Below are 12,390 nucleotides of genomic sequence, written 5' to 3'. Positions count from 1 at the left end.
GCAAACTGCAATGTATAAACACCCACATACAGCCCACTTATAGGCCCATCTCTGGCCACCATGATCCTTTCTCAAGGTTCAGCAAAAAACATTTCAAAAGGCACACTCACTTTCTTGCACACTTCTACTTACTCAAAGCAAACCAAAGGAATCACAGCTCTATCCAGTTTGATAATACCTATCTGCCAAAATCATCATCTAGTTTATGAATTATTTGATGAACATATGCAAGGCAAGAAAGAATGGTAAGCCTTACCAAAAACCAAACTTCTGCTCACATCAAACAAAAGACAATAAAAAGAACTGACAAGTCAAAGTATACATGTTTGTTTGAGATCCTTAGATTCAACTATTTTAGAACTAGGGCATTATCTCAGCAATAATTATACAAATCAGAAGTAAAATGGGTCTTACCTTGGGAACTCTGGGAGGACTCTGTAGAAGAGGAACTACTATCTGTATAACTCTGTGGTTCTTCCTTTCCTTCTTGAATAGATGAATTACCAGCCTCTGCCACCCTGGATGCTTGTTGTAATGTTTCTGTGACCAGTTGCCTTGTTTGTTCACTAACAACTGTGGCCTGAAATGTCACTGGTTTGGGTTTAATAAGAACCTAGAAGACAAGTGGAAATACAATCTGTATAAATTTTTGAGCATTTAAAGTATGTTTAACTTCTAGATCATAATAAAACAAATATTTTCCTGACATGGAAAACAGTACTCTATTTATTATACTTTGGGCATAGCATTGATCATCACAGACAAATTCAACCTATGAATCAATTACACCAGGCCACATATACATTTCATGCTACAACAACTACAATCTTGACAAGAGCCTTTGCCCTGTTTTTTCTTGCCTATAATGACTTCCGGAGTCACTTTACAATCTGCAGTTATATAGTAGAATGATAGTCACAAGCTAAGGACGGCAGAACAGAATGACACAAGGAGCCTAGATTCCCAGGGAAAGTGTGTGTGTCTGTGTGTGGGATAGAATTTAAGTATTTAGGTATACTATACATAGTCAGCATAAGAGGAAAGATTTCCTAGGAGAATTTTTGAGTCACAATAACAATCCAGGATTTCCTTCCTCTAAATATTTATCAATATAATAAAAATAAAACTCTAATTTGTTTAAGCCACTGTTCTTCAGGTTTCTTTTTAGCAAACAAATGAAATTTCTAATTAACACACCTGCACAAAGTAATCTTGCTTAGGACCTAAGTCATCTTTTAAGAAATCTCCAAAGGAACACTAATTTAGACAACTGGGTGTGCGTGCATGCTCAGTCGTGTCCGACTCTTTGCAACCCTATAGACTGTAGCCCACCAGGCTCCTCTCTCCACGGGAATCTCCACACAACAATACTGGAGTGGGTTGCCATTCCCTCCTCCAGGGGATCTTCCCCACCCAGGGATTGAACCTGCGTCTCCTGCATCTCCTGCATTGCAGGCAGATTCTTTACTGCTGAGCCACAATTTAGACAACTACAATAGTCAATATGGAACATGTGAGAGATCAACTCTTGGCAAAGGTAAAAACCACAGATAGTAGAACAAGTGAAATGGGAAGAAAGTTTCACACTGAACCATTCAATTCAAAGTGTGGACTCCAGGAGTTAACTTCAATTGGGTACATGGAATGAAAATGTTACTTCACCACAATTATTTTTTACCTCTCCATTTATAAGAATCTAAGTCTTTCAGACTCAATTAAGTCACCCATTTCCAAAAATTCAAGAATGAAAACATGGGTTATGACAAAGATGATGGAGCAAATGTAACTGTTACCACTGAAATTTAAAGCAATTTGACCTTATTAGAAAATCACAAAACTAATGGTTTTGATATATAAACTATTTGGCTATAATATTGAGGGAACTGATTCTAAAGGCAAACTATTAGTTTATAGATAAATTATTATCTTTTACAAAAATTCTAAAATAGCATTTTTCAACCAAAGCTGACATCATTTCCTTTGATATTCTCAAAAAAGTAAAGTACTTGCAAAATAAACAGTAGCCCAGCAACACAAGATTAAATCCTGAGCCTCAATTTCCCAGGTAAATTTCTAGAAAAGCTCCCTTATCATTTACTGGTTGAAAAATGAACAGATCTCTACTTTCTCCATTATTTAGGTTTCAAGGAAATAAAATTTTATAAGTAAATATCTAAAGTGCTTTCAGAGGTCATATAAGCTTATACAAAAATATTCTTTGACAGATTATGAATAACTACCATCCTCTGTCAACCATCTACTTCTCAAATAACAACAAACACCTTCAGCAAACTTTACTCCACGGGGATTCTATTCTCTAAATTTTGCTCATGACATGACACAAATATTTAATTTATTTTAAGTACTGAAAAGAGAAACACAGGTTTTGAAAACAGATGGTTATAAACATTCAATCATAACTTTTAATAATCTGGTTCTTTAAATGTTACTCATCTTTTTGTTCAGATTTCTACCTTGGAATTTTAGGAATTTGAAATATACCAGAGTCAAGAAAAATCACCATATCTTAGCATACCTGTGTTTTCCCTTGCTGCCCATAAACAATTTTTGTTGGGATGATTTTAGCTGCTGGTTGAACTGTGGAACCTATACCTTTTGGCTGAGTTACAATCATTTTGGTGATGGGTCTTGTAGCAGTGATAATAGCTGGCTTTGCTCCTGTTGGCACCGTCTGAATAGTCTTTTCTCCCTAAATTGAAGTCAGTAAATACATGAGATTTACATACATTTAAATGGGAAAAAAAAGTCCTTTTACTGAAAAATCATAGAAAACTTTTACCAGGATGATGGGGAAAGGGTTGCAAATTGTGCAACAAAGTATAGGCTTCCCGGTGATCAAAAATGTTAGACCTAGTTGAAATGATTTTAGAAGTCATCTGACCAACCTTCTGTCCAAACAAGGCAGTAAATATTTCTTGGTGAGTGAATTTTAAAAATCACCTTATTTAAGAATACTTAGTATTCTCTGTCATTCACAGAATGTACATACTAAGAGCCAAAAATTATAGAATACTAAAATGTTAACAATGGTTATCTCTAAGTGTTGAAACTACAGGTCGTGCTCCCTCAATATTCATCTTTATGTGACAGTTTATATGAAATAAACATATATGTAATAAAAAAATTACTGTGTATTCTACCAATAGCTAAATGTTCACATACAAAATAAACTAAGTTTCCCAAATATGAAGATATAAGGCTATATAGCAGAATGTCTATGTGAAATAATGGTATGGGCAAGAAATATAATCAGCAGCGATATTAACTTTTCTGAGGTTACACTGGAAAATACAAAGAAAAAACTCAGGACATTTCCCACATTAGCATGTTACTAATATCACTTTAGTCTACTAACTAGATAGTTTAAGCCCATTAACTTTTCACCATTTTCTACATTTTCATTGCTTTATTCTTAAGTACTATTTTCTGATCATTTATGGAGTCAATACTTGAGCTTAACAAATTAAATTCAAATACAGTCATTTTACTAAAGTACTAAAATTTTAAAAATTAAAATCCATAAAATTAAAAAGGAAAATATCTAAAATTTTTTCACCTTATCAGTTTTTCTTTTCAGTCACCATCACCTAAATGTGTGGCCACTGAAATTTAGCAGCCAGTAAAAACAAAACACCTAGGTGAACTGGCAAAAAGGTAATCACTCTGTGAATTTAGGTTAAATGATTACAAACTTCACAAGTTTAAATATCTGCGGCAATAGTCTAAGGAAAACATGGAGTGTCTGCCAACCATGTGATTACTTATTTTAATACATAACACACCCTTCATGGCAGCATCTCTGGAAAGAGCTCTATAGTATTTGCCAAGAGCTGCTAGTTTGCAAGTGGGTGTGCCCTTCTACTAAGAAGCTCAATGGGCCCTGTCCAAGTATAATTATAAAGACCCATTCAAAACAAACTAGCAGGCTTATTTTTTGAAAAAGCTCTTCTGGTTGTGTGTGTGTGTGTGTACATGCACAGGTAAGCAAGTTATGAGTATAGGTGCATGTATGTATGTGGTGAAGAGAATGGTCTTATACCCTGATCTTCTTGTTTGACTACCATTTCTTGTGTCAAACTTTTTGCTATTAGATATATATGGCAGCTAGTACTCACACATACTATTTTTAGATCTATATGACCATAGGACCTAGATTACATGGTACCCCTCTCTTTTAATATCAAGTTCCGTGAAAGTACAAACCATGTAATTTCTGAAAATCTATATTCTAATTCTGGCTTTATTTTTGGCTTACTATGTGAACTGAGGCTAGGAACTACGCTTTCCTATGTGATGAAAAAATCTAATACTAGACACCCACCAGCACTGTAAAGACTACGATGCCAAGGAAGTCACTAGAGATCAACTACAATGAAGTATAGTATTCTTTTTTCTAACAAAGTAGAGATACTACCAAGCCTCTATAGTTAAGTACAAAGAGTAATAACAGTAAGAAAAAACAATTTATTGAGGACTTATGTGCCAGGTACTGTTCTAAGCACTTTTAAAACAGTTACCAGTTAGATACTCATTACTCAACAAACTCACTGGTAGAGATCATCATCCCCAATGTACAAATGAGGAAATTATGGATGAGAGAAGTTGAATAAGTTAGCCAAACACCTATGATACTCAGAGACAAAGCCTAAGTTTGGCTAACTTCAAATCTCTTAACCTCGTAACAATTGCCTTCAGAACTATAAATGCATCTCTAATTTACTTGATTTTTTTTCCCACTAGCTCAAAGAAGTAAAAATGAAAGTAACAAATCCTTGTCATTAATTTAGTCTTAGCAGCAAATATTTCTCTTTGCCTAGCCTACGTCCAATACTAGACTGGTATCTACTGGCCATAAGCAGGAATAAAACTGTCCACTGACAGAGCTCCCTCTGAGTTAAGCTGGTAGAATCTTCCATCTGAACCAAGCTAAGATAGAAATCATGGTCATAAGCAACATAGCTATGAGTAACATGTTTTAGAAATTACTATAAAAAATGGCATCAGTAGGTGGTGTTTTTTACATCACAGTAGGAGTAAATCAAGCCATTCTAGCCATTGTGAGTTCTCAAGTCCCTAGACAAATATTTATATAGCTGGTCTTTAAAATCCTTAGCGGACTGCTGAGTCTGCAGTTCAAGCTCTTACTTACTCCAGCATTAAGCAACGTTGTGACAACGTTTTTGCCCGGGAGGCCTTGAATGGTCGTTCCTTTTCCTGTAGTCTTTTGCACAACAATCACATTGGGCTTAGAAGTCATGGGGATTGTAGTGATTTTGGTAGTCGTTCCTTAGAGAAGAGGGGAGAAAAGGAGGCCTGAGTTAAGGACTAGTGATATTTGGTTATTTCTATTTATGTTGTACACAATTAAATACATGTAGTCAGTGTCACCCCAGATGATGTCAAAGCTGTCATGAGGATGAAAATGAAGGCCTTGGAATAATAAATTACAAGTTGCCCTAGAATTAAAGAATATTAAGAATTGATTCTTACAGCATTCATCTTTTTGGAATCTGAAGACCTACATAGCAAACTCAGAATCTAAATATATCACAATCTGCTTCCCTATCGATATTCTTCTTCTGACTAGTTAACTGAAACAAATTAGACTATTTCATGACAGACATTTCTCCCAAACTCAATAGTATTACCTATGTGACTAGTATGATAGGAAAACGCTTCAAAAAAAGAACATAAAAAAGGGTAAATGTATATCAAAATTCTCATATAACACTAGACTGTAGAGAAAATTTGTGAAAAAGAAATGTCATTGATTTTTATGTGAACAAAAAGAAAAATAAACACTAGTCACAGACCAAGTCAGATGAAACGTGTACTCTTATAACACTCTGAAAAGTCTGAGGATGAAACCCTAATTTATATACTTAAATATATAAATTTATATTTTTAATTATTAAGATCTATATAGTAGATATATATCTACCGATCTAAACATATTAGTATCTTACCCTCTGCCCCACATCCTTCCACAATCTGTTTCTCTTCTATCAAATTTATCTTCCTATCATATTCATACCCTATATTCTTCTAATTGTTCAAATTGGAAATTCTGGTGCAAATCTTTGATTCTTGCCTTGTCTTCACTCTGCATCCTCTAACAAAATGAAGCCCCTTAGCTCCAGCTGTATCTTTTTATACCACTGACTCCTCAGCATTTAGCACACACCATATTGCAATTACTCAAGTTATCATTCAATGAGTGTATGAATGAACTAAATTTGTCATAACAAATGTCTTCTTTCAAAATGTTATCAATGTCAGCTCGACAGGCCCACATCTCTTTTGCTTTCCCATATCTTCTCCCTATTTCAAGTTTCTCTGTCATGCAAATAGCTCTGATGTATCCTGCCATAGCAAACATTCTTAAAAAAAAACAAACACCACTTTATTTCATCATGTCATGAACCAACAACATGTGAAACTGGTCAAAAACCTTCCAAATCCCCACTGTATTTAGTTTCAACTTCCCTTCTTGGGTTTCAAAATCCTTTATAATTTGATCTTTTTTGTTCCCACTGCACAATGTACACCATAAACTCTATAGTTTAACGAGTAATTTCTTTTATTATGGCTTCCTATTATCTACCACACAAAGACCAAACTCTTTAGCTTAGCCCTCCAGGTTCCATCAGACTTTAATTTTCAGGATTACCCAACATATATCTCTTCTTCAGTGTGCTGATTTCCACATCAGTCCTTGAGCATACTAGACCCAATGTGCCCTTTGTACCTATAATTTCCTCTGGCTATGCAAACAGTCAAGTCATATTTTTCTTCTACAGGCTTGCACATCATTTATCAAATGACTAAGCACAGAATGGATACACATTAAATACATGACTGATTAATACACTCTTGAGAAGAAAAATTAAAATTTTATTCTTTTCTACTGGGAAACCTTAGCATTCTCTACTCGTTTTAAAAATAAGATTGATAATATTAAGAATGTTCTAGTTATGTGTCAATTTTTGGCAATCTTGTTACAATATAATACACTTGCCATTATCTAATACCTCATCAGTTTGAGGTAATATGCTCAGGTTACGTAAAAAAGCACTTTTGTCCATGGGCCAGTTTCACAAATATTTTTTCCTTTATCTGTGGTCTTGTGAATAGTAAGCTGTTAAAAGCCACAAAACCCAAGCTGCCTATTATTTACTTATATCAACTTTAACTCTTATTAACTCCAATCCTCATATGTGATTGACTATGATGCCTTCTCTGACAATGTTCCCTCACCAAATATTTGGTTAATAAAAACGTGTTTTTAGAAAGTAAGCATTAAATACTAGCTCAAGGAAATGTAAACCAAGCTTTAACTTTATAGCAAAGTATAAGGTTCACATTTTTGACAAAACTTACTTAACAAATGAATTATCTTTATAACTATGAAAATATCAAATCCTTTCTATTACAGATGTATCAATTTTGAGACAGCTGCAAACCAAGTTCACTAGCTTAACAAAATGGGACGTGAGGTGTTAGAAAACTGAAGAAAAAGGCATAACATAAGGAAAAGCATTATATTAAGATAGAATACGATTTATAACTAGAACTATCAAATTATGAAAATTTAAAATTCTAATAGTATATTTTTGTATCTCAGGTGATATCTACTATATTGAAGAAGTATTACTCATTAAAAAAAAGTCTTCCTCTATGCTTTCAGAGTATTCAGCCTATAATTCTCATGTTACAAGAGAATGTATAAAGTTCACTTGTTTAGCATTCTGTAGGGCACAGAATGTCCCTTGTGTACATCACTGCATATCACAGCACCCAACCCCACATCTAGCTCACAGTATATTAGAGAACTCACCTAGACATACAGTCTTTACTTATAAAGAGTCAAAATACAATAGGTGCAAGTAACTGTGAATCACATTTGGATCATAGGCTATGACACTGATGCATTCCAGAGATTCCTATTCAAAAATAAGATGCCTGTAAAACTTTGAGCATTATGGAATGTAGGCCTAAAGAACACAAATTAATTGGCCTAGATTTTATTATTCACTCATTCTTAAATCACTCTGGCAATTTTGGTTTTGGGGGTAATTTTTTATATGTTACTCTGCTCAAAGAATGAGCAAATAAATGAATGAATGAACTAATATACAAACACTAGCCCCTTGCCTGGACATTGTACTAAAGATAAGGGGAATCAAAATCAAGTCCTGCCATTGTCACAGGTTCTCATAATGTCCTTAGATTCAAGATAATGAGTTTACCTCTAAAGGATCCATCTTCTGCATGAAATAGACACGATTTTTCAACCAACCTTCAACAAAGCTCACCAATAGACTTACATATCTGATAATTCTCTCTCTATATATATATATACATATAAGTAAATATTTGACTGCATAAGATATAAATTAAATAACTGCAAAAAAGTCATGCCTTCAACTTAACTGCTTATTTTAATAAAAATAAAAACTTGATCTTTCTAGAAAGTACTTTGGAAGAATGAATTTGCCTTCCAGGATATTATACAAAGGAAATCAGAATTTCATATAATAATTTATGTATAATAATTTCTTCAGAGGATTATCAATGAGAAAAAAACTGTTAAGTAACCTAAAACATTAAGCAATGAATAAACAGTTAAATTATGGTGCATTATAGGAGATAATATTGTATAGTCATTAATCTGGGGTGTGAGGTATCAAAATACATTTAACGGAATGACAAAATGATATTATTATATGAAAAAAGATTAAAACTGATTATATAGATCTAAATTTAATTTTTAAAATAGACATATATGCACAAAAACATTTAAATCTAAATAGAAATCTAAATAGAAAAAGGAATAAACAGAAATATACACAGATTATTTCCCTAGATGTCAAAAATTATAGGTTTTTAGTTTTCTTTGTATACCGTTCTGTATTTTCCAAATTCCCCACAATAAACAAAAAAGTATTATTTTTTTTTAAAGCCTTCTATTCTTAAAGCCAGATGTATGAGTGTATTTTAAGAAAAGTATTTCTTTTTTGTTGTGGGGGTGAAGCCAGATGTATGAGTGTATTTTAAGAAAAGTATTTCTTTTTTGTTGTGGGGGTGGTGAGGGCATTGACTCTAGCATCCAGCATCTGATCATGGATGAAGATAGAAAACTGTCTAAATTCATTCAACCTGGCTTGTTGGTTTACTGTGAAAAGATAGGGACTGAAAATTAAATAAACTGACCAATAATCTCAGTATCATGGAACAAGAATATAAGAAGAAACACTGACACGTAACATAAGGATTAGCTTAAAGCACTCAGAAATGAGAGAAGTTCTTTAGAATGAAAGTGTCAAATAGCGAAGTAGAGGTAGAGGCAAAATGAGCTCCATGCAATGAATAAAGCTATTTCAACTCTGAGTCCATTATATCCTACAGTGCTGAAAAAGTTTAAGAACTCTTCCTCTATATATCTATACACTTGAAATAGCAACTAAATAGCAATATAAACCAGTTACTTTATATTTTAGAACAAAGGTAGATGATATGTTTCCAAGTGTAGGGTATATACCTCACTGCCTCTTTGCTTCTAGGAAAATGTGCTTGTGTATCCCGCTCTAACCTCACACAAAGCAGCTAAATCATAAATAAGGTTTGAAAACAAGAGGCTTCACAACATTCCTTCAAGCTATATGGTATTAAGAACTTATACCTAAGTAAAGAAATACCCTATGGTCATAAAAAGTTATATACTAATAAAAAACATGATTACTTTTTGAAAAATGTTTAAGTCTGTGCTCTATACTATTTAAAGATATTGTCAGGTAATAAATTACAATCTGAGTTTTAACTGTGTTATTTAAAATATCCTCTTAAAAGCTGGAGTATGATGATTCTTGCCCAACTGGTTTCACCCTCCTTAGTTTGGCAAACATCAAAGTTTCTCACTTACACTTAAAAAGTAGAGCCAAAATTAGCAGCTTTAAATATAGAGCTTTATGCCAATACCACGTCCTGCCTTGTTTTTTTTTCACTCCTTGAGTTATCAGCAACATCATATTACTGCCAGGAACTTCAATTCCTTCACTTTAAAATGTCAGAACAATTCACCGGGGGCATACAAAATACAGCTACTCTACAAAAATGGTGACAGTAAAAGTCCACAGGGCTTGCCTGGTCAGAGATTATTCACATCATTTTAATTAAAAAATAATAATCAATGAAAATAGATACCATGTTAACATTCCACTTCAGGGTACACAACTCAAATATTGCAGGAATAAATTAGCCATTAAAAACCAGGTAAGGTTCTAAAATACCAATAAATATTAGCTTTCATTATCTGAGTTAAATATTTTTAAAAAGTAAATAGCCAATATAAATGGTGAAAAGCAAATAAAAATATTCAAGTATTTTTATTTTTAATAAGCTAAAGTGACATTAGTAATTGAAACTAGGAGATTATGATCCCGCAAACATATTTAGACAAATAAATACTAGTTCTTTCACTGTCTAGTTTATGTGGCTTTGTACAAGTCAAGTTCATCTCTCAAAATGTAAAACACATCTATAGCTATAAACTGGAGATGATACCAACTATTTCAGAGTTTTGAGGTAGAAATGAATTGATAGATGGGACAATGTTTTGTAAATGAAACATCTCTATGCAAATGTAAACTATAATCCTTCCATTCTGATTAAGAGCAACTAAATGTCCTTTCTATTTTAAAACTCTCAAAAGCTTAACATGTAAAGATTTTATACTGGAACTAAAAAACTATACTTAATCACTAGACATAAGGACTAAAAACAAAGTTCTAGATTCCTAAGCAGAAAACTGAGATCAAACAGTATCCTTTGACAGTGAAATGTTTTTTCCCCTTATTGGTCACCTATACCTTTAACATATTTCAGATATACCTACCAGAAACTATATTACTGCTAATTATCTTGCCCCCCAAGGTAGCTAATGATTTGGGTACTACTGTAATAATGCTACCACTGGTAGTTTTCACGTAGGTTGCAGCTCCAGGGGTTGCAGCCATCCGACCTATAGATGGGCTCACTGTTGGCCGAGTATAGGTTGCCTGTGTGCCTATAAAAAGGGAAAAGCCAAGAAAAAAACTTGTCATCACTTTTAGAAGAATGACAATTTATACAGTTTAACTGTAATTCAATGTAATCTACATTGCTTCAACTTGAAAATGGAATTTCAAGGTGTCAAGCCATTAAGTAACAATTTACAGCCAGTTTTCAATGCACATAGCAAGAACTACAGCCAACTCAATTTGAATTAACTTTACACATAAAATTTTGTGATGTGTTGCATCAAATTACTAACCTCAAGAAAAAGTATAACTAACTCTGTTCCCTTCTTCTACTACCCTTCTTCCACTAGCTTGGTGCCAAAACAAACTTAAATTTAATCATCTTTCCTGCCAGAGCATTTTAGATATTTCTGTTATAGATTTCAAGGTCTCTGCATCTGTTTTATGCTGTCTCAGTGCCAAACCCAATTTCAGCACTCTGCAAATAAGGCAGTATATTGTTTTCCTAAAACTTTATAAACTCTTACTGTTTTGTACTCTGCTACCCTCTAAATACATTTCTATCATTAAAGAGTTATTCCATCATTTTACTAGAGATTAAAGTTGTAGCTGCCAAGAGTTTCCAGGAATATTTTTTTACCGAGAAAATTCACTATTTACATATTTCCTCAACTTTAACTGACCTGTTAGAATATTTTTCTTCATATCTCTCAAAAGATTTTACACTCTTCTCCACTATTTCTAGGACTTTTTCTTGCTCCAAACAGGAACTAAAAATTAACCAGATTAGCCTACTGTAGCTTCTTACACATCTGTTAACTCAGAAACACTATTCCTAAGTTTCTAAAACTGATCCTAAGAACAGTTAGTTTTGGGGAGAAAGAAGATAATTCAGGTAACACTTTCTTCAACTGAAAACATTTTTTTCATAATTAGGTTCAGAAGTCACTGCAATAATCATTTTCAAAACCTCCCTAAAATTGGTTTTATCCAGTTAGTATTTACCATTTTAAAATACAATCACTTCCCAAAAAAAGGAAGAAGCGGAGGAACATTAAGTAGAATTAGTTTAAATTGATTACAAACATACATCTAAATCAGAAAAATAAATCTAGTACAAAATAAATATGCTATGAAGATACATAGCTTGAATTAATTATAACTGGAAAATATTTCAACTTTAGCTTTTGTTTTAAACTTTGCAGAAATACTTAGTCTAATATAGATACATAAGCATACATTATTTTTCTCTACCTTTCCCTAACATAAGGAATCATATCTTTGTACCAAATGGAGAAAAGTTTTGGGTGAAGAATGATAGATTCAATACAAGAAAAACAGTGTTTTTAAG

At 33.1% G+C, this 12,390-nt stretch overlaps 1 protein-coding gene across 50 annotated transcripts in view; it reads right to left on the bottom strand.

Moving 5' to 3' along the window:
• EMSY (EMSY transcriptional repressor, BRCA2 interacting) overlaps nucleotides 1-12,390 on the bottom strand; it is an 82,974-nt gene that overhangs the window by 24,179 nt on the left and 46,405 nt on the right. For all 50 annotated transcript variants that reach the window (XM_081544300.1, XM_081544349.1, XM_081544301.1 and 47 more), the window contains 4 exons: nucleotides 10,916-11,086; nucleotides 5,171-5,307; nucleotides 2,537-2,710; nucleotides 415-613 (listed from right to left, as the gene is read on the bottom strand). In XM_081544300.1, coding sequence (XP_081400426.1) covers nucleotides 415-613; nucleotides 2,537-2,710; nucleotides 5,171-5,307; nucleotides 10,916-11,086 — 681 coding nt within the window. The remainder of the gene's footprint in view (nucleotides 1-414; nucleotides 614-2,536; nucleotides 2,711-5,170; nucleotides 5,308-10,915; nucleotides 11,087-12,390) is intronic.

Source organism: Giraffa tippelskirchi, chromosome 11, assembly GCF_054371585.1.
Source record: "Giraffa tippelskirchi isolate mGirTip1 chromosome 11, T2T-mGirTip1v1.2.pri, whole genome shotgun sequence".
Classification (NCBI taxonomy): domain Eukaryota; kingdom Metazoa; phylum Chordata; class Mammalia; order Artiodactyla; family Giraffidae; genus Giraffa; species Giraffa tippelskirchi.
This window is presented reverse-complemented; position numbering and strand designations above follow the sequence as displayed.